The following is a 21,804-nucleotide window of genomic DNA, read 5'->3' as shown; positions in this document are numbered from 1 at the left end:
CATTTCGATTTTCTTCCTGTCGCTCGGTGGCCGTGGCGGTTTTGGAAGGCTCGCAGCGAAACCGTGTGGGGTGGTTCGGCGGCGACGGCGGCGGACTGTCATCTGCAGGCAAAAGCAGCTCGGCTAAAGCTTGGGCTGCGCGGCACACGGTCTACACGGCAGCCGGAGAGCCTCGCGATGCGGCTCGCAAAGCCCTCCGCTCCCCACCCGGGAGCAGTTCGGTGGAGGGGGGGCTGACGGAGTTTTAAAATAATCACGGATAGATTTAACCAGTAGAGAGTTGAGCGCAGACATAACAGCATGTCGAGACGACTCGGTGCGGGAATTTCGTATTTTTCGGGCCTGAACTAGCCGTTTTCTCTTGCTGTGCAGGGCGTTTTGGAGGGTTCGTGGTTCATTTGTGGTGAGTTTGAAATGAGTAAACAACACAACCCCAGTGTGGGGCTGTAGGGAAGTGATCCACTGATCCCACTACAAAAAGGGATCGAATTACATTCGATGTGTGAACGTGTGCGCTAGATCTAGCTGCTGCTGCTGCTGGTGAAGCAAATCGAACGACTTGCGCTGTGCCCAGTGGCATACGCGACGAACCCGTTTGAGCCGCTTCGCGCTTCGGTGGTGGCAACCGACCAACGTTCTGTTTGTGTGACGCGCAGTACATCGCAAAGAACGCAAGATTCCGCCAGTCGGGTCGGAAACGAGTTTAGAAGTCGGATCCAATCAACCGCACTGAGCTAGCGACGATCGTCCTCGGGGACGGAATTTGAGGTGGTTAGTAAAGGTGTGAAAATAGTGTGAAATCCTGGTGATATTGAACATTGCCTGGGGAGCGATTGCTTAAGAGGTCAACGGTGCTGGGCATCCACAACAGGGGGGAAAAGGGGTGGGATATTTCTTAGCCCGTTGGCCCTGAACGAACGCAACATCGCACTCGCCCAACGGTGCAACAGAATCGCACGTTGCGAGAGGTTAAAAATATAAATAAAATGTACAAAAAGGCATCCGGTGTGGAGGGAGACGCGGGGACACAAGCACGCTCGTACATACCAACTGGCCGTACCAGGAGAGAAAGGAAAATTGTTACAAATTCACCCAGCAGCGCAAAAGTCGGACCGGGCGCGCGCGCGCGCGCCTCCATGCTGCCATCGCCTTGGTGCGCACGGGGTGAAAGTACGTGAAGGTGAGCGACAGGTGAAGAAGAAAGCCGGCGCGGGTGCAAACGGGATGGCGCTACAGGGAAAGAGCTGGTGCGTGCGTGTGAAGGAGTGGGACAGGGAGTTCGCAGTGTGTGTGTGTGTGTTTGCGTGTGGAGCTCGGGCGAATCCGTTCCGAGGCCCGCTCGTTCGCGCGATCGTTTGCGCGGATCGCTGAAGAAGAAAAGCGTTATCGGCTGCGTGTGAAAGGGGGTGAAGGCAACGTCTGTGAATGTATGTGTGTGAATCTGTGTGAGTGGATGGTGAGTGCGTGTGTGAGCAAAAGGCCCCAAACAGCAAGGAAACGTGCAAGGAGCTCAAGGAAGGCAATGGTGGTGAATTAATCGAAGCTATTATAAAAAAAAGATCACGGTGGAGTGAATGTGTGTCTGTGTGAGTGCATGCAAGAGTGTGAAACCAGCATAAGAAAAGGAAAGAGCGAAAAATAGAAGTGAAAAATAGAAGTGAAAGAAAACGTAGTCAAACCGGTGACAAAATGCATCAAAAAAGTGTATCAACACTAGCGAACGAATATGATCGAAGCAGGTGTCGTGGGATGGAATAGATCCTTGAAGCACAGTGTCAACAGAGATTGCCGAGCTAAATGACATACCAAACGTACAGAGTGCCGAGAAGAGGATCCAGGAATTTTGGATGGATCATCTCCATAAAATAACTATTTTTCACTTTCCAAATCTATCATAACCAAACTATCAATTGTAGTCGTTGTTTCAATCATGTCCCTTAGAAAGTGATTCTGACAGTGAAAGCTTAGCCTAGGAGGGCAGACAACTTCAGCCTCTACGGGCTGGTCATCATAAACGCCGGAAGGTCTTTGTGAAAGTATAGAAACGGCCTACAAGGTCACTGTGTGGCGCTTCATCAGCTTGTTTTTTGTGTGTATCCAAACATGAGCTATAGTTACTGTTCCACTCGTCAGACTTGGATGGAACGAGGCTAGAAATATAGGGAAGAAATCAACCCGCTTGGTTGATCGAGTATCGCCTGTTTGGATACCCTGGAGGGAGAATTAACCTGTATTGTATGATGGAAAAGTTCCAAGCTACCTCCTAATCCATGGAAGCGTTTGCAATATTTCCCTTTAACGAATCAAAACTGCCCCCTGGATGATGTCAACCTGAGCAAAACAATGCAAAACACACAAAGCCAGTCTTTAACGATCGTAATTCATTTCTCCCGTCAATCGTGGGCAATGTAGCAACAGCTCGAGACGACGGCAAACGACGACGACGACGAGATGCCTCAGAACGCAGGTGGAAGCCATGGGCGTGCAGCGCTCAGATCAAACTGCTTCGATCCAGCCATTTCTTTGCTATGATTAGTTGCGGTTTGCGTGCAGTCAAGCCTGTTTATAATACAAATGCGCAGAATGTGTGTTTTCCATTCGCGAAACGGCCCGGTTGGCGACGGTTTGCCTACACCCTAACCGCACAACCGAGCGAACGGGTGGCAATGATCGTGCTGCTGGTGACGGTGGAGGACCAGCATTGTCGTACGGGGGTTTGTGGATTTGGTTACGAGATCGATGCCTGGAATGTCACTGTATCCGCTTACATGTCACACTATTTTAGATGCAGCAGAGAGCCTCCGCGAGCTGTGCGCGAGACGGGCGCGGGAGTTTGGTGCAAGAATAGGCTGGTGTGTGAGGAAATAGAGACCGCAGCCGAGTCGAGTGGGTACGAATGTTTGGATTGAAGCTTTACACGACCTCCACCATCCACTGTTTGAACACGATCGTTACATCTGTTTGTTCAAAACGTTCTTTAACAAATGTGTGTGCTGCGGCCACACCGTCCAACTATCTGCCGAAACAGGTTCAATATTGATATTGTAGTTGTCATCCGGAGAGGCGCCAGCAGAGAAAGCTTATTTCTGTCAAGATATCTTGCGAAACGGAAGTTAGAGTGGAGCTCCTGAGTCGATCTCTGTGCTGAATTCTATCATTGAGCCATGTTGGAGTTGTCTAAAGTCTATATGATCAGGCTTTGAGCTCGCTAAAATGGACAAACTATCACGGTGGCGCAAAGAGCTTCTACTTGAACAGCATTACATTGCAGCCTAGGGACGTAAAGTCCCCTACGATAAGTAATCTTTCCAAGAGTGCATGTCAAACAGCTACAGAAAGATATCGCATTAAGATACCTTTCCAACATGTCATTTGGTGGAGGAATTTGTAGAGATCTTTCATTGTTGACATCTCCGATAGCATTACAGCTCGTTCGGGCTGGAGGCTTTCCAATCGCTGGGGTTATTATGGATTCTGTTCATGTTTTGCTGACACTTCGTGCAAACAGTTCCAAACCAGCTATCCGGTCAAGAATGTCCCGGTGTTCATTATTCCGAGCGCACCTCCAGGACAACTCACCAGGAGCAACCTGAAACCTGAAGGGTGGGCTCTGCAGAATCGTGCAGAACGGAAGCTAACGAAACGGCGTTCCAGAAATCCGACCATGCAACCGTGGTCACTGAAACCTGATTGGTGTCCCTGGACCGGTTTCACTGTCCCCGGCCGAGCACTGCCCGGACAACGGCGAGGCACGAGTGCTGGCATATTCTATCACGGGAGGTGCGGGAGGGAGGAGGGGGGGTTGGTTTGGCCCGTGGCGATCCGGTTTCCTTCCCCCTTCCGTGTTGTGGCGGGACGTGCGATCGATTTGAAAATCGGCGTATCGATTGCAGATGTGCACGTCATGGCGCACTGGTGAACCCGACCCCGGCTGTGGGCATCGCACGAGCCCCGGCCACGAGCGTGCCCCAGCGCGAAAGCCATGTGGACACACCGGAGAGAACATAGAGGGGGGAAGAAACGAAAATCAATTAAAAACAAATTTTCCTATAAAAGGAGATAACTCCATTCCAATTAAGAGGAATGTTTTTGCTCACACAAATAAATAAAACATAAGCAAGCGGAAACCAGTCCAGCGCTGTTCGGTCGGGCGAGCCGCATCCAAACGAATTGGATGGAACCTGCGCTTAGGTCTGCCTATTTGTTCCACAGGGGCACCAGATGGGCACCAGGAGGCACACTGGAACCAGCGCCATCGGGCCAGCACGTTTCAAGCGAGGTGAAGAGATAGGGACAAACAGAGAGATCTAGAGAGAGAGAGAGAGATGCTCACACAAATAACAACAACAAAAAAATGGATAAATGTATAAAACGACAACAGCGGCAGATGAAATTAACATTGACATACCCGTCACAGCATCCGTCAACGGGATGGAAGGGGCCGTTTGCATTCCGCCGACGGCAATGGGTCAGCAGCATGCCTCGGTTGCTGCGCTGCTGTGTTTGTTGTGTTTTGCCGGGGCCATTTTCTCGTTTTGTGAACTGCAAAGCAGGACGGAAAGCGGGATCGGGATCCCGTGATCTGCAATTCATTGAGGAACGCGCAATGCGTGTATCAATTAAAGCGTTCCTCGCTTTCCTCGCTGCTCGAGCTTGACGTATTGTTCCCCCGAGTCCAAACACCGGCAACGGTCCCGGACGACGGGACAGGGACAGTCGGTCCGAACCCCCAAAGGGAGAAAGAAACGTGTACCAGGGGCCAGATTGTTTGACGTGCTTGACGTGATCGAACTGATGCTGATGGGATGAGAAGGAGGAGAAGGACACTGTGAGGGGGGACTGCTTTTGCTGACACCGATCGAATGTTCAATGATGGATTCGATTATTATCGACAGACTCTGTGTGCGTGTTTGCCGATCGGAATCTTACCATCAGCTACCGGAAGCGAGCAGGTTTGTGAGGTCGGTCCCAACTACTGATGATGACGATGGAGCAAGGACCCATCGGGCGTCGTTTCGTTCCATTTGCCATCCACCTTTTTTAACTGAGCCCGGATTGTCCGGGCCCGTTTTATGAATGAAATGCACGAAAAAGGCAATGTCCGGTTGCTGGTCAACGGGTATAGCGCGACTTTGTCTTTAGGGCTTGCCGGGATGAATGAGCCTCTTGCAGGATATCAAGAGATTGTATTTTTGAAGCTACAATTATTACGAAACAAAACGAAAGCAGTATCTCTACGTTATAGCTCCTGGAATTATTGTTCAAATTGAATATCTTGATCTTGTTACAATTGTTTGTTGGAAGATCTTCGAATTTCCAATACCGAATCCACTATGTAACATGATAATCCCTAGGCCCAAAATGGGAAACTATCTTCTACTTTTCGAAAGAATGCAGCACACCGCCAGTACCGCACCATACCGTTTCCAAAAAGTCTATTTTCTGTGAAGTCATCGTAGCAGCCAAATACTGGGAAATCGGAGTCAAAACGGCACTGCACTCTCTCTTGCTCACCGTGCTCAAGTGGCGAAAAGGAATGTGTGCGCTTGAAGTAAGGCTTGGCGGGGCCGTCGAGCGATAGGATTGGATGTGGTGCATATGGCAACCGGACCACAGTTCGTGGAATGCCGGCCAGCACAAACTTCTCGAGATGCTCACACACACAATCCTTGGAAAGACTGGCTTGTCTGGGACATTGGACGCATCACCACCCTTCAGGCAGAGAGAGGGAGAGGCAAGCCGATAAGCCATTGAACGGGCTAGCCGGGTCCGGTGACACGGGGTGGTGATGTGGTTTGGGAGAGGCAGGAGGAGGTGATCGTGAAGAGATCTCGAATTACAGCACGGCAAAAAAACTGAACTGCACTGGCCAATCGGTTTATGGTTCTGCGAGATCTACAGCTCAGTTCTGGTTGCGTGCAAAAGGTTGGGAATCGCAGGAACCTTCGAAAGCAATTCTTCGGCTTCGTTTGTTTCGTAGGTTCTGTATGGGCCTGAACCGTTGCTGTGTGTGTTTTTTTTTTTGTGTGTGCTGTTGGCATTTTACAGCCCTCTTCCAGCCGAAAAGCCTGGAGTCAAGCTGTCTGGCAGAGTCTCTGGGACGGGGTTTCGGTTTGGTTGGGATTGTCGAGAAATTCAGCACCTCCCGCCAGCTTCACAAGAGGCATGTGTGCAAAGACCACAGGGATGCCGCTTTTCCACACTTCAGTGTGTGTGTGTGAGAGAGCGAGAGAGGCAGACATGGAAATGTGCAAGCGGGCGTGAGATCTGGCAGACGTCCCTTCTGCCAGGGGCATTACAATCTTATTAGGTCGTCTATTGTCTATTGCGCAGCATCCCTCGGGCGCAGAAGCTTTCCCCCGGGTTCCCGGACAACCCTGCGCAGGCTATCGACAGGCACTGATGCACATCACAGGCTTGGTGCGGCGCATTATCAGCGTTTACGAGTGGGCAAGGGCCTCTCGAGCTGCGGCACCTTTGCTTCCCGAAGATCACGCTCCCATTGTATGGAGTACGGCTGTCCCGGGGCACAGGGTAGATCGCTTCAGTGAGTCCGAGTGTGTTCGGTCTTAGGTGTGTCTATCTGCCTCTATACACCCATTTGACAAGCATCCTTCTGCTACGGTGGCGTTGATTATCGTTCGATCGCTGGGATCGTTCGCTTACGAAAGCAACGAAAGGTGCGCTTCTATTGTTGGGTCGGCCAGTTGGTCAGCCAGCCACAACACAAGCACACACGCACACACAGTGAGACTGGTGGTGCGGTCCGTCCGTATAATTTATTTACATTTAACGAATCATTTGTGAGGCTGTCGGCAGGCGCAGCCCGAACGCAAATGCGCCAACGCGTACAGCATCTCTGTTGGGCTGCTGGGAGCGGTAAGCACGCGTGTGTGTGTGTGTGTGTTGCTTTTTTCGTGCCTTGTGTTCCTTTAATGGGCCGCTCAAGGTTGTGCCGGGGCCGGGGATCGGACCAGACAGCCTGTCGCTGGTCGTGCTGCCGAACCGTCACATCTCGGGTGCTGTGTCTTGTGTCATCGCGCGATGCCGTGTAGCGAAAAAAAAGGGCGCCAACAGTGTGCGTGGGCTATGATGGGCCCTTTCATTTCTTGCTTCTTTCAGAGCCGTCGAGAGGGAAGGAAGGTCTTGGACGGGGAGCTTTTGAGAGACTTTTGAAAGTCGCACGCGCATGCATACGTAAGTGAGCATTTGTGACCCAGGCGCGGGCCAGAAGACACTAGCATAATGGCTTTGCTGCTGGAGAGACGCTTTCGGTGGCCTCAAAAGTAGTCCAAGTTTAAAGATCCAACACTCTTGTGGTGCATAAGTATGTTTATAAAATTTCTCGTTTTTTCACCCTACGAAGGAAGCAATTGAAAGCAAAACGACGTTGTCGCTGATTATCTCCCTTACATAAGAGGCCATTCGAGCATTCATTGAGGTCAGAGAGAGAGAGAGAGAGAGAGAGAGAGAGAGAGAGAGCGAGAGAGAGAGAGAGAGAGAGAGAGAGAGCGAAATTTGAAACTTTCATAATTAAAAGAAATAAGCAAAGGGCACGAACATTATGTTTCTCGATCGCGCAAATAGGTGTTCCACTACACTACAGCGTACGAAACTGTGCGTGTGTCTTGGCGATTGGTAAAACACGGGGCTCAACACAAAAAAGAGCATAAAATTGCTACACATTGGAGAAAAATGTTTACTTTCGTTCGAAGGATTTTTGGGTAATTTCAAACATACGTAGCCGCCAGCCATTGCGCAGGTTGTCGGCTGTCGGGAAGGTTGATTATATATTTAGCCGTCAAGTGCGCAACCATCAACACACACACACACACGTTGGTTGGAATATTTGCACGTTCCGTTTCAGTCGCTCTTTCACTGCGTGCGCCCCCCCGCGTGAGATGTAAAATTGATTGAACTTCTGGGTCGATAATGTCTACCAACACCCGACCTCCTTCCGCTCCCTTTGGCGATTATTGACGATAATGATTGCCGACAAAGGAACGGTGCGCGTTCCGCAACAACAGCGGCAGCGGCCGGACGCGTTCGGCCCAGACGTTCTGGCGGCTCTCGAAAAGATCACAGTCGGCGGTTCGGTTTCGGTCGGCGAACTGACGGATCGGATCGATCGATCGCGAATATCGTGCGAGGTGTCGACTGATGCTGCCCAGCCGATGACCGCGCGAGCATGCGGCCCCTTCCCGCTGCTACATTCGCCCGCAAACGATCGCCACACTGGTATTAATTCCACCAACCAACGCTCCCGGCGTATTTGGCTGGCAGCGAAGTTGTCCTCGGACGGACGCATGGAAAATATCCCTGAACGGGGACAGAGCGGTGGATAAGAGTTTATTATTTTCATTCATTTGCGTATTGGCAGTCACTTTACTTGAAGTCTGCGGTGGACGGTGTGGTGGAATGGGGAGTCTGGGCTTCAAAGTGATGTTGATAGATATCGTAGAATCGCCTCTATCACCTTTTGGACAGGTCGAACCTCAACCCAACAGAGTGCCAGAGTGTCTGGTCATTATGCTCTGCGTACGGCCTTCGGCCGCTTACCGCGAAGGTTGCGTTCCTGGCTCGGGTACGTTCACACGGCTGCTGGGTCCGCTCACTATGAGTGTTGGAAACAACAACACAACATGAAAACAACGTGAACAAAAAAAAAACGCTTTGGTAATAATAAAATACACACTGACCGGTGCGCACAAGACGCAAAGGCGGTCGGCGACGCAGTAATCAAGGAGGCTCAAGGAACGGAGTCATAAAAGCCTGTCAGATAACTCGTTTCGTACTATGCGTGTGTAGGGCAGGAGATGCGGGGAAACATGTTGATTGGGAGCGGTTGCCCCGCGGTCGTAGGTTTGGGGAATCGTCCATCAGCAAACCGTTTTGCTATCAGTGATCGTTAACTCCGGTTGTCCGGTTGTGCGAGGAGGTTACGGACATCGGGGGCTGTAACATGAAACCGATCCACAGTGTTGGGTAACCAGAAGGACGAAGCGCTAAATCATGCCCCGCTCGGGTTTGGAATGATTACAATGTATACCACCGCATGCGAAGCCCTGTTTTGCACATCGAGCCGAAAGTGTTGCTCGGGAGGTATGGGTTGCTGCGAACACACCGAACAGGACGGCATCTTTCCTTGGTGTTAGATTACTGACCTTTCGACGTACGGCGTTAGAATCATTTCCTCGTTGCGATCAACGTTGGTTGCTGACCTCCAGAGCACAGACAAAGTTCAACAGGCTGTTTAGTAAGTGTCATTTGCAAGATTTGGAGGAGTTGATCATGGTGGTCCAACGCAACAACCTTTAGGCAGTTTGGAAGCAGAAGAGATGTCTCTAAAGCTCACCAACGAAGCACATTGCAGTGTAAGGTAAAAATGGCACTGTTTGCCTGCAAAGCAAGAAAACATTCCAATCAAAATAGTTGGGGTTTTACCGAGCTTCTGTTTCTGTGGCTACAGTCGACACCACCACGTAGCAGCTCATTCATGTAGCGGTGGGAAATACCCGCCACCACCGGAAGCTAAACATCCTTTTGGGCTCGGCTGAACGCTTGCGAGAGGTGTGAAAAAATAATAACCTCATTTGGGCTTTGTTTTTCGTCCTAAGCCCGTGTAAAAACAAGAGCACCGATGCTGTCCAGGCAGCGTTCGTTCATTTACGAAGCTGGGGAATTCCCAGAGACCTCAGCGCTGGGCTCGCTATTTTCGCACGTCAGGGTAGAAGCAAGGGGGTAGAAACGGGCTGAACTCTCTTACCCTGGGCCGATCTGTGACGCGCGTTAGCATACAAAACGTAGCAAAGGGCATCTCCTACTCCGAAGCGGTCCAAGCCGAACGCAATCGGGGCCACGCACACGGTAGACGGTGGCCCACATTACACAATCGTAACGCGGTGGAGTGCATCTCTGCACACTCGCGGCAAGCTTTCCAAATGATCGGACTGGCCCGATCGGCAGAGGGCAGAGGGAAGGGGGAAATAAGGAACGTGCTTAGTGTAAACATGGCCTGGCCAGTGCCTGGCGCAGATTGCCGCGTGCGCCGCTCCGGTGATAATTTATTAATTGTTTGATTAAATATAATTCATTCGATCTAAATAACAGATAAATTTCACTTCACAGAGCATCAATCCCGAAGGTGCGCACGGGCCAAGAGCCAGAGCCGCACTTGTCAGAAGTCTGCGTGTCGGGTTCGTTAGCCAGCCGCATTTCCGTTGTTTGCGGAGTGTAATAAATAATTCGGAAGTGAAAATGACATGCAATTGCTTTCCTTTTGCTGTGCGCCTCGGCCTGCCAGCGAGAGGATAGAAAGCACTTCTCTCGTTTTTAGCATGAACCGTTCAAGTGTTGTGCCCCGTGCCATGGACCAGGCAGCGCCACGCAACGCAAAGCGGAACATACCGACAAGGCCAACGGGTGCGTGGATTGAGCGCTCGCGTCAATCAGTCTATCCCGAGCCAACGATCTCTCTAGCGGCAGCCGTTCATCTGCGCGGCCCGGTTCGGCCGCGCGCTCGCGTGCGTGTGTGTTTTGTACCCCCTCTTTGCGTACGACAAGTGCCCGCGACTCGCGTGCTACGTTGCGATGAAGCGGTTTTCTCCCGCGCCCGCGCGGTGTTTACAAATCGTTCTCATAAATATTCTCTCACTCTCCCTTGTGCAAGAGGCCCGCTGCCGGGGCGTGCGAGCGTGCGAGCGCGCGGAACGATCGGCCACAGGGGTGGGGGCGGTTAGATCGGATCGATCGATTGCTCCCGCGAGGGCAGAGATGAAAGTTTACACGCACAGTTTACATAAATCTTCACGATTTGTTGGAGTGTAAATAACTGTTAATGAAAATATGATTTCCTCAATATTTCTTAACCGATCGCCGACTGGCAGTGGCGTGGAAAGGAGTTGCGAGGTTGGTAATGGTGGTGCAGTAGTTCCGTGACGATCCGTGCTACCACTGTGGCAGTGGCAGCACTGTGCTTACAATCTCAAGGATAACCACAAATGACCGAGGCCCCGTATCGACTAGTATCGCGGTATGTGTGTACTACCTCCCAGCGAGTAAGACGATCAAATAGTGTTCTCTGGTGGAAAGACATCGTTTTACAGGAATTCATTTACAATGCAAAGCCAACCTCAAACCAACCAACAAAAAGCATAGTGATCACTTAATTCTCGGTATCATAACAGTCATTTCGAACCATCAAACGTCTGTCAAACGTCTTGATCCTCTCATGTTCGATGCACGCGCTCCTCTCATCCTTATACACGGAGCACGTACGCGGCTGGCCACGCCCACTTGCCGTTCATCGCACGTTCACTCGATCGTCGTTCACGCCGAGAGCTGATCGCACCGCATTCATGCGGCATCGTCTCTCGCGTTCATTCATTCGTGTTCGAGATGCTGTCGCGAGATGTTTAAAATTTGTGAAGCTGCCGCGTGAGTCGAGACGAGGTTTGAATTTTGAGCCGTTTGGAATGCCAGCCAGTGTCCGTGTGTGTGCGCGCGCGAGAGAGATTAGTGAGAGAAGCAATACACATTCTTAATATAACGTCCCGTTTGTCTACTTGATTTTGACCAGTGCACTGGGCAGTGCTAGAAATAGTGCAAACTGATAGTGATGTGCATGCCCGTATCAGAGCGCGAAGTGATCGAAGTGCATTTGTTTAATCTGTAATCTAGAGCAGCGGCCGCCGCAGCAGCAGCAGCGGTAGTAGCAGTAGTGTGTGGTGTTCCTCAAGTGCAGAAAAGAAAACGCAAAACAGCGACAACAAAACATAACAGCAAAAAAAAAAAAGGCGTACAAGTGTATAACTAGCGGCCCAACAAGAGATTGGAATGTAACGGGCACGACCGATTGGAACGCAAATATTTTAACCTTCTTTTTTTTTGCGTGCGCGCGCGCGCTCGCGCCCGATCGAAAGTGCAGCGCGAAGAAGTTGCGCGTGGGCGACGAAAAGTGAACGAGCAACTTTCGTGCAATCCAGCCAGTGGACCGCCAGTGGACAGATTTTGTGATTGCAACCTGCCTGCCGGTGTAGTGAGAAAGGAAGAAAGGAAAAGTGTGCACGAAAGCCGAGCCAACAAGGGTTTTTTTTGTGCTTCTCTCGGGCAGGTAGAGGTCCTTTGGACAAGCAAAGGCAACCAGAGGCCTAGGCAAGTGTGTGAGAGCCGAGCCAAGAGTGTAGAAAATTAAAACAAGAAAATACACAAACACACACACACACATCCATACGGAAACACATTAACACAAACATAAGTATACGCCGTATCGGGAAAGTGCAAGGAAGCGTTTGGGCGCAGGAGGCGAGAGCGAAGCAGAAGCGAAAAAAGGGGCCCGAGCGGCAGGAAACCCGGTTCGACGACGGCGTCCTGTCCTGTGGCTTGGTGAAGTGGTGCAGTGTGTTCGATGTGAAAGTCGAGTGACGCGGTAGCGCAGATTTGAGCGAGGATTTTCGTGAAATAATGCTCGGTGCCGGCGAGTGGCCAGTGAGCAGGAAACATTCAAACGGTCGTCCCGTGCTCGTCACGACGCAGTGTCATCGCGGCCAGCAGGGCCACCAGGACCACCATTGTAGTGAGCAATAGATTGGTTGTGCGAAGCAAGAGAATTAAACCAATTCCTGTGTAAAACGTAAACGAAAACGTTTCAAGGAAGCGTTCCCAAGCAGTGCGTATCCTTTTCAACCGAACGGAACCACATTGGTTGCCTCCCGGGTCCGTTCCGGCGGCTCGGTGTACATGACGCGGGAACGGCTGCGTGCCCATGCGGCTCCGTGTTCCCCTGGCTGCAGCGAAACGCGCGGCCTAGCCAGGCAACGACGGGCCGCAACCGGCACGAGGACACGATCGACAATGATCGGTCGGCAAACAAGTAGAAGGTAAGTGTATTTAGCCAGCAAAGCACAAGTAACATCAGCTTAGGATAACGATAAAAATCACTCACCATCACCACCACAAATGCAACATATTGCGATGGGTCTTAAACAGGGGGGGAATGGAGGAGACATCGAGGGAAGCATAATGCTGACCACGATCACTATCATGCCGAATGGTGCGTTTTGCTGGCAAGTCGGAGAATTTTGAGTACGACCCGACGGAACTCTGCATGCTTAATTGGTGTTGACCCCAGATCATGCACACAACAGGAGGGGTAGGGGTAGGGGAGGGGGGAGAGGACAACCAGACGGGCAACAGGCACATAACTCACCCATTATGAGTGGGCCCGCTCATTTACGTGAGGCCGTGAGAATTAAGCCGCCGATCGTTGGGCCAGCGACATAAATCAGAGCAAATGGAAGGACGTGGTTGACGTGGCTTTATCTGCACGCTCACTATCTACCCCGTTCCCACTACAACAACAGCTACAGCAGCAGCAGCAACAACAACAAAAACAACAGCGACGATGACAACGGGGTCAGCAAAGTGCAGCGATCACTGGTTCGCATATGCAGCACCACCGACACCATCACTTCGGAGTCGGGCAAGACTATGCATGTGAAAACTGCAGTGCAAACATTGTTTTGTTGTTGATTAATTAATTAAATGAGAGCCGAGAGCGGCTTAAAGGTTTGCTGGCAGGACTCTGGGACCTGGGCTGGAATCCTGGGAATTAAGAAACCGAAGGTACAGCGCCATGACAGACTGGCGTCTCAATATTCATGACAAGAACTCTTCTGACGCCTCATTTAATGGCTCACCTGGGGACTGTTAAAAGCCAGTGGCAGGGGTTTTTGGTTTTAGCACCCACCGGGAACGTGTTAGGCAATCAACACATAAAAACCCACACACTTGCGATGCGTTTATGCGTGCAACCTGCACTTTCAGAGGGTTAGAAGGGTCCTGGCGACAACTCGCAGGGCATGATCGCGCTGGCAAACAATGGCAATCCGGGGCGATTCTGTCTGTCTGGAGTGTGTGTGTGTGTGTAAAGTGCACCCTTAGGCACACACACACACACACACAGTGTAAGGGTACACTGGAAGGTGAGATTATAAAAATGGTAGGCGTCCTTTCCGGATCAAACCCCCGATTGTGCTGACAGCACCCGCGACCAGGCCGAGCTTCCTCGGGAGTGAGAAACAGACCCGTGTGCAGGCCGAATCCGCCCCTGTGTGTGTGTGTGTGTGCAGGCCTCGAGAATGCTGACAATTATTATTCAAATGCGATTAACAATTCTGCGTGTTACGTGAGCAGAGGGACACACACGAGGCGTGTGTTGTGGGATTCTGTTGAACGCTCTGGATTTATTTCTTTTTTTTTTTCGTTTGCGCCGATACTATGTGTCCGGGCTAAAAATAGCAAAACCAGTACCAAGACCCCCCCTTCTGTGTAGCCTCTTCTCCCTTTTTTCCCGGCGGCGGATGGATTGGCGCCAGGGCACCACAGCGTTTGGTGATCATGTCTCGTTGTGGGGTTTTTTTTTTACCTTCCCGACCGCAAAGTACACGGCAGAGGCGTTCAGGTGGAAATACAAAGCGTCGAAGGTGGCTGGTCCTGCTGCTGGAATTTGGTGTCGTTTGAAAACTGGAAACTGTTCGCCGAGCCGATCAAAACAGTGCAACTACAGACTCTACCATAGGCCTGGGCTGCTGTTGTGTTGACGCACTTGGCATTGCAGCGCCGTGAGATTAGTTGCAATTTCTTCCTCGCTCGCTGACCTACTTGGGTGGGGTGGGATGAGATCCGCGTGCACGACGCAGCGATAGGGGCGATCATGTGCATGATGTTTTGTGCCCTTAAGCGCCCCCTCCCACGTCGATCGGTCTAGCGAGCGCGTCGAACGAACGCACTCTCCTGTACCTCCGGCCGAGCGAGTGTTGTGGTACACCTACGGGTAAAAGAGGATGGGCGTTGTCGTGCTGTACAGGTGCTCCCCATTGATAAAGGGTATGGAAATTACCAAAAAACCCATCCCTTGCCCGCGTGATCGACATAAATGGACGGCGGGCCGGGGAAAACCCCATCCAGCTAACAGAGAACTGCTGTGTGTGATCGATCGTTCGAGCAATAGGTGTACCTCCCGTAACCAGGGCAGGCCGGGTCCTGCAGGCAACGAAAAACCAAGCCCGGTGCGGAGAAGAAGGTGTGGTAGCGCTCGAGCGCGGTAGCCCAAGGACAGAACGCAAGGGACGCGCACAACACAAATAACGAACACACATTCTTCACTTCTCCGCCCAGTATTGTGAGGAAACAATCGATTTGTTGTCCTCCGGTGCGTAAGCCCCGGGGCCGGCAACGGCAACAACCGGTTGTTGCCCACTCGAGAGTGCACTCGACGGGCCGCAAGGGGTAGTAAAACGCCCCGGGCCCAAAGGGGACCTGCAAAAGGGGATTCTTCCTGTAATCGCCTGCAACCGTCCGTGGGATGGGATGGGACCGTTCCTAGGGAGGGAACGGGAAAGCGAGGGAAGGCGTGCGAAAGCCATTTCTCGGGCGGAGATGCGAAAGAGAGAGAGAGAGAGAGGGAGGGAGGAGGAAGGAAAAAAAGGATCCTTTTGTGAGGACGAATGTATCGAGGAGGCCACTTGAGATTCACAGCTTGTGTCCTTTGTTTCTCATGCACACACACACACACACTGGTACAAGCATTGGGCAAACAGACGAGAACCTCCTTGTCTTGTCACTCCTGAAGAAGAGGTGTCTCTTTCTCACCTTCGAGCCCGCTGCATGATCCTTAGGATCCGTTGGCAGCACCTGACCTGTCAAAGTGTGGGCGACTGGAAGGTGTTTTTGTGCTGGCGAAGCTGTAAAACGTACGAATAGCTGTGCTACTCGAATGCTTCTGCGTACCTCGAACGACCTCGGCCGCTCGAACGGCCGGCTCCGTAAAGCCAACGAAAGAAAACAGGCGTTGGAACTGACACCGGGGAGTTTGCTTTTCGCAAAGGAGGAGAAACAAAAATCAACGCCGCGTGTGTGCCGTTTGCTTCGCGTGCTGATCCAAGCTAGTAGCCGACCAGTGTCGCCACCCGGTCTGGGCCCAATCTGTGACCGCGAATCTAAACTCTCATCTCTTCCGATGCCCCGCACACTCACCCGGGCAGTTCCAAGACACGGCGTTGTTTTTTGAAAACATTTACTTTAATTATCAGCTTCCTCTTGTGTGGCGGGCCTGGAAGCGCAACAAACAAACGTACCACACCACGACACGGTGTCTAGTGGTGACCGTTGACTAATCGCAATAGTTGCAATGTGGCGTTGTCCGGGCGGTTGGTAGATTTATTAGCGAGCAGTACGGCAAGCGATTGTCCCATTCCGGCACCGACCAGCGGGGCCAGCGAACGTGTTGACTGCAAAACATTCCTCTAATACGGTTCCGTTTTCCAATTGCAGACTACTACCAGCGACCATGCACGTATGGTTCTACGTGCTCGCTGTGCTGGCGATATCACACGGTGCAACGCGAGTCGCTAGCACAGACAGCAGCAGTCCAGCCCGAACGAAAGCCGCCAGCCTGCTCCATTCGGATCAATCACACATCAGCCATCCCTTCAATCTGCCTGCGTTACGGCAGGGCTCGGCCGACTCGACACCGCCCGTCACGGACGTCTCGCCGGAACCACGGATAGGTGGGACCGGGGCGCCGGAAGCGGCCAGCATAAAGAGCAGCGAGACGATCGAGTACGAAGAGTATGTGGCCGCTAAGGGTGCGGCGGTAGAGGTAGACCCCGAAGGTCCAGCCGAGGAGCCGGAGCTGGAGAACGAAATCAGTGACAGTGAGCCGGACACGGTGGACACGGTGGTGGTGGAGAGCAGGCCCGATCCTAAAACGCTAGTCGAGATAGAGAAGAACCTTCTGAGCCTGTTCGGGTTCCCCAATCGGCCAAAGATCGACCGGTCCAAGGTGGTGATACCGGAGGCGATGAAGCAGCTGTACGCCCAGATCATGGGCCACGATCTGGTCGACTCCGTCAGCGTACCAAAGGAAGGACTGAACACGCGCAACGCCAACACCGTGCGAAGTTTTACACACGAAGGTACGTACGACGGGGACGTGGGAAAGGGAATAGTAGTACAAGTAGTGCAATATCTAGGAAGCCATTCCGAAGGCTCCACGACAGCAACGACGACGTCAAAAACCGGTACACGGTTGCGCACGACATTAAAGAGTGTTTAGCGCATTGCCACACACACGCACACACACAGACCGATCGGTAACGATCGCTCGGTTAGGAGGCCAAGGGACCTGCTCTTCAAGGAGGTGTCGCAGTGCGACCGGCGCAAACTGGTGGAATCAAGTTGTTTTTATTTTCAATTAATTCCACGTCCTAACACTTGCGGCAAATGCAGCAGTTAATGTTGAGCTATAACGCTGTGCTTACGGACGATTTGAAAGTGGTTCCATTGCAATGTTCAGACACCTTGCCCAGATGACATTAAGGTTTGGGTTATGCAGTTGTAGACATTAGAAATGATAAAAAGGTTAATTATTGGAGAAGGTTTTGGCTAAAGATCACACAACGTGTACTGAAATACAAGAAGCAACCCAGCAAGTACACAGTTCAAATCTTTCCCAAGTTCTTGAATTCAAACCAGGATGTTGGATCGGCCGTACTCGAAAACTAATGACGGCTGGTGCACTTTGATTGCACACTACCTGGAAATGCGATTGCAATAAAGAAGCGATCGCGCGATCGATTGTTTGTGTAATACGGCGGGGGCACAACTTTGTTTACATAATCTCCCCCCGAAAAAACCGATTACCGAGCGCGCGCGCGCCCTCGTAGTATGGCGATCGTTTTGCTACGCATCTCCCCGTGCCAAAGAGCCGTGGAAGATGCTGCATCCGCGTGTCCGGGTGTGGCGTATCGTGCGTAAAATTATCGATAAATTTTGCACACGAGTAAAGCGAACGTAAACGTTCGGTTCGTTTTGCGCCCAGCTGTACGGTTCAAGGAGAGAAGCGTCTATCAACACCCCATTGCGGCAAAGCGAGGTTCCGAGGAGTCCGATATACTAGGTCCGGTTGACCTTTTCACCAACCCGCACTGCTTCCAACTACTTGCGAGATGCTACGGAGTACGGATCCAGTGTTTATGGTAAAATCGGACGAGCGCTGGAGAGAGGGAGTGCTGGGAGTGCGTTACGCAAAGTCGAAATTCTCCGCCAGGCAGCAGCACGCAGCCTTTGCTAGTAGTATCACGCCGCTTGTAAACAAACACCGGACTAGAAATATTAGTTCGCGCAGGGGCGCAGCAGCACAAAGAGCCGTGTTGCGCCGAACGCAATTAAAGTGAGTACCGCCGGGCAGGCGCAATTTTCGGCAAACCGCAAACAAACTCACCCAACACTTACGGAGACGATCGTCTGGGTCTTGGTCTGGATGATGCGTAGTTTGTTGCTTAGGAGAATTTTGACGCAGACTCCAGGGGGATGGTGCTGAAGAGGGTTAGAGTGTTGCTGATTGTCCAAATTCGCTAATGGGTTTGCCAAATCGATTAAAACACACGCTGGCCGCGCACATCCCGCCAGTTTCGGAGAAGTGTTATTGTTTGCCGCGTGTTGCCGGGCCGACTTCAGGATTCTGGTTTTCGTCTGGCAGAAATTAAGCAGTGGGGGATGTTGTTGGACTCGTTTTCGCTTTTAGGGGATGGGAAAGGAGGGGGGGGGGGGTGTTATTTCATGGTGTGAGCTCGTCCAGGTGGTTCATGACAGGTACGGCGGAGTTGTTTATTTATCCTTGCAAAGGGTTGAAGAAATTATGAGTCTCTGTGGCAAACCTGGAGATGGCGGTTTTGGTTGGATTGTATTTACCGTGAAACAAAGTATGGAAATATTGGCCCAGGTCTTGTACTTACCGGGAATGAAAAATATTGGAGGACAATTCAATTAAGTTGATTTAGTTTGATGTTTTACTCTTCTACACTACACACTTGCCACGACACAACAACTCATTTGACTCAACATTTTGATAACTGACGTTTCCTTGTTATGGCTACTTTGATGCATCTTCATCCTGATCGGTCTCATCCTTGCAATGAATTAACGTTCTCTCTCTCTCTTCAACTCTTTCCCTTGCTTACCTACAGAAAGTCACATAGACCAGCGGTTCCAGCATCATCATCGCTTCCGGTTACTGTTCAACGTAACAAGCATCCCGCGAGGCGAGAAGTTGCGTGCAGCGGAACTCACCCTAACCCGCGAGGGCATCGCCCACCGAAGCAGCCGGGCGCAGGCAAGGACACCGGTCCTGTATCAGGTGATGGTGTACGACATCGTGCGGCCCGGCGTCAAAGGCAAGCGCGCCCCGACCTTCCTGCTGGTCGACACGAAAACGCTCGCCATCAACGAGTCCGGCACGGCCAGCTTCGATGTGATGCCGGCCGTCGAGCGGTGGCTAAGGCAGCCGCGCAAAAACCACGGCCTGTTCGTGCAGGTGACGGGCCGGGGCCGTGGACCACCAGGCCATAGCCGCCAGAGGCGCAGCATAGTGCCGGCCGTCCCCGTCCACGAGCACGTCCGGTTGCGACGGAATGCGGCCGAGCGGCACGACAGCTGGGTGCAGAAGCAGCCGCTCCTGTTCACCTACACCGACGACGGGCGGCACAAGCAACGGCCGATCCGGGACGCGATCAGCAGCGCGAACCGGGCCCGGCGTGCCTCGGCCAAGCGCAGCAGCCGGCGGAAAAACGAACTCTGCCAGCGGAAGCCGCTGTACGTCGACTTCAGCGATGTCGGGTGGAACGATTGGATTGTGGCGCCGCCCGGGTACGAGGCGTACTACTGCCAGGGCGACTGCCGGTTCCCGATAGCGGACCATCTGAACACGACGAATCACGCGATCGTGCAGACGCTGGTCAACTCCTACAACCCGACGCTCGCACCGAAGGCGTGCTGCGTGCCGACCCAGCTGTCCTCCATCTCGATGCTGTATCTGAACGAGCAGAACAAGGTGGTGCTGAAGAACTACCAGGACATGACGGTCGTTGGCTGCGGCTGCCGGTGAAGTGTTGAAAGGGAAGACGGGGGGGGGGGGGGGAGTATTGAGGGGAAGGATACGTTTTCTGTGAGAAAACAAGGGGGGAGGGTAGGGGATTGAAACAAAACACGAAATTGGATGACCATAGGAATCGGCAGGGCCGCAACTGTTTTGTTTTATTATTACTTTAAATCTTTGTTTTGTGTATAACGATCGAACGTACTAAGAGCGAAGTGTGTAGAGAGTGTGAGTGAGTTTGTTTTGAGAGAAAAAGGGATCAGATAGGATAGTAGCAATAGTAGCAACGATCAAACTTGTGTACCATAGTGAAAAAAAGTCATGTAGATCAAGCCATAATCAACGTATGCATGCAAAAAATGGGGAAAAAGCAAACAAAATAAAACTAATACAAACAAGAAAGCTCAACTGTTGGGTGAAAAGCGTGTGAGGTGTGTGCGTGTCAAGTGGCACACTATTGTCCGTCCAGATGCGGTACAAGTCTTGTAAGGTGGCTTAGCGAGTTGGTAGGGCTGGGAAACTAGTGCTGTGGCATAGGTGTTAGTGACGGAGACTTCAGCTGAAAAAATGAGAGAAAAGTGAAGGACACAACGCGGGGGGGCTCATCATCTGTACATATTTATTGATAGGAAATGTTAACAGACAGTGAAGGAGGAATGGTTCCTCTCGGAAGCAGAGGACATTCCGAGTGCATGTGCGTGTATAAAGTAACAGGAACTACATAGTGAGATAGCTAGAGTGTTAAACTTACGGCAGCCCGCGAATAAGGGACGGACAACGATTCTGTAAACAGTCGACAGGGACGTGCAAGGCAGGCAAGTGGATGTTGCGTATGTGCTTTCAGTGAAGTCTTGCAGAAATCACGATCACACACACACACACATCTAAACAAGCAGCACTTCCTGCGTCTTGCGCGTCCGTGATGTGCGTACATTTTGTACTAGCAGCTTTTATAAAGTTCCGAAACCGCCGGACAGCTTTCCTGAGTGCGTCCTTACTGCGAAACACTATTACGTTTAGGGCACCGCTACAATGTGTTTGAATATGTTTTTTGTGTGTAAATTTTTGTATATTATTTGCTGTACCTGTGTAAACGGAAGGAAACGTATTTATTTTACGAAAAGCTGAAGCGTGTAATTGAGGAATAAATTTGTAAGGAAATTCAAACCGTAAAAATCGTGTATGTGTGTTTTTGGAGTTGTAATTTCATTTTACAGGTTTGGTTCCAGTGAGTGACTGAAAGAAATTGTGGAAATTGTATTGGAAACTGTACTTCAAATAGATGTTTCAGATCTTGAGGAATACGTTCTACAACATCTTTCATCTTCGAATAGGCTAACTTCTTGTAAAATGTTCAACATCAACCTCATCCCATCCAAGACTCTAGGGAGATATTGAATTCCAGAAGAATAGACATCACCACAAATCTGCTAGAAACCAGCAAATTAAACTTCCTTCACATGATACTTGCTTCAGGGGAAGATCTCTGCAGTTCAGGAGTAGCTTTAATGTCCCGTGGACCATTCGGCCCATGGTTGGGGTTTAGAACCTTAGCTCCTCGCAGTCTCGTGAGGAAAACGGGAATGCATTGCCGGGTTGCGGGCTACACGTACACGGGAATGCACACAAACGGCAGACCACCCAAATGGCTTGATTTTTGCACAAACCCGTAGCAACAAAAAATCCCACCACCGAAAAAAGGGCATCCATCCTCTTGACGCAGTGCCACAGGAAGGCAACGATAGCATATAAAAATACCCAGAGCCACACACACACACGAGCACAGAGAGCATTCAGACATATTTGTGAAAAATGTTCCCTTTGTTTGGATTCCGTTGAACTGGGCAAGGCATCGTGGGCAACCCTCA

The 21,804-nt window shown here is 51.3% G+C and overlaps 1 protein-coding gene across 2 annotated transcripts; it reads left to right on the top strand.

Moving 5' to 3' along the window:
* Positions 1–253: 253 nt before the first annotated feature.
* Positions 254–21,112, top strand: LOC1277962 (protein decapentaplegic). 2 transcript variants are annotated; one of them, XM_061656500.1, is made up of 4 exons: positions 254–403; positions 11,579–12,878; positions 16,333–16,976; positions 19,029–21,112. In XM_061656500.1, the coding sequence occupies exons 2-4, from the start codon at positions 12,739–12,741 to the stop codon at positions 19,943–19,945; spliced, it is 1,701 nt and encodes a 566-aa protein (XP_061512484.1). In that variant the 5' UTR covers positions 254–403; positions 11,579–12,738; the 3' UTR covers positions 19,946–21,112. The 2 variants fall into 2 exon arrangements, with proteins under 2 accessions (XP_061512484.1, XP_061512485.1); XM_061656501.1 differs by having other exon boundaries at positions 262–403; positions 11,680–12,878.
* The last annotated feature ends 692 nt before the right edge of the window (positions 21,113–21,804 follow it).

Source organism: Anopheles gambiae, chromosome 3, assembly GCF_943734735.2.
Source record: "Anopheles gambiae chromosome 3, idAnoGambNW_F1_1, whole genome shotgun sequence".
Taxonomy (NCBI): domain Eukaryota; kingdom Metazoa; phylum Arthropoda; class Insecta; order Diptera; family Culicidae; genus Anopheles; species Anopheles gambiae.
The sequence above is the reverse complement of the archived record's forward strand: the minus strand, read 5'-3'. Positions and strand labels throughout refer to the sequence as shown.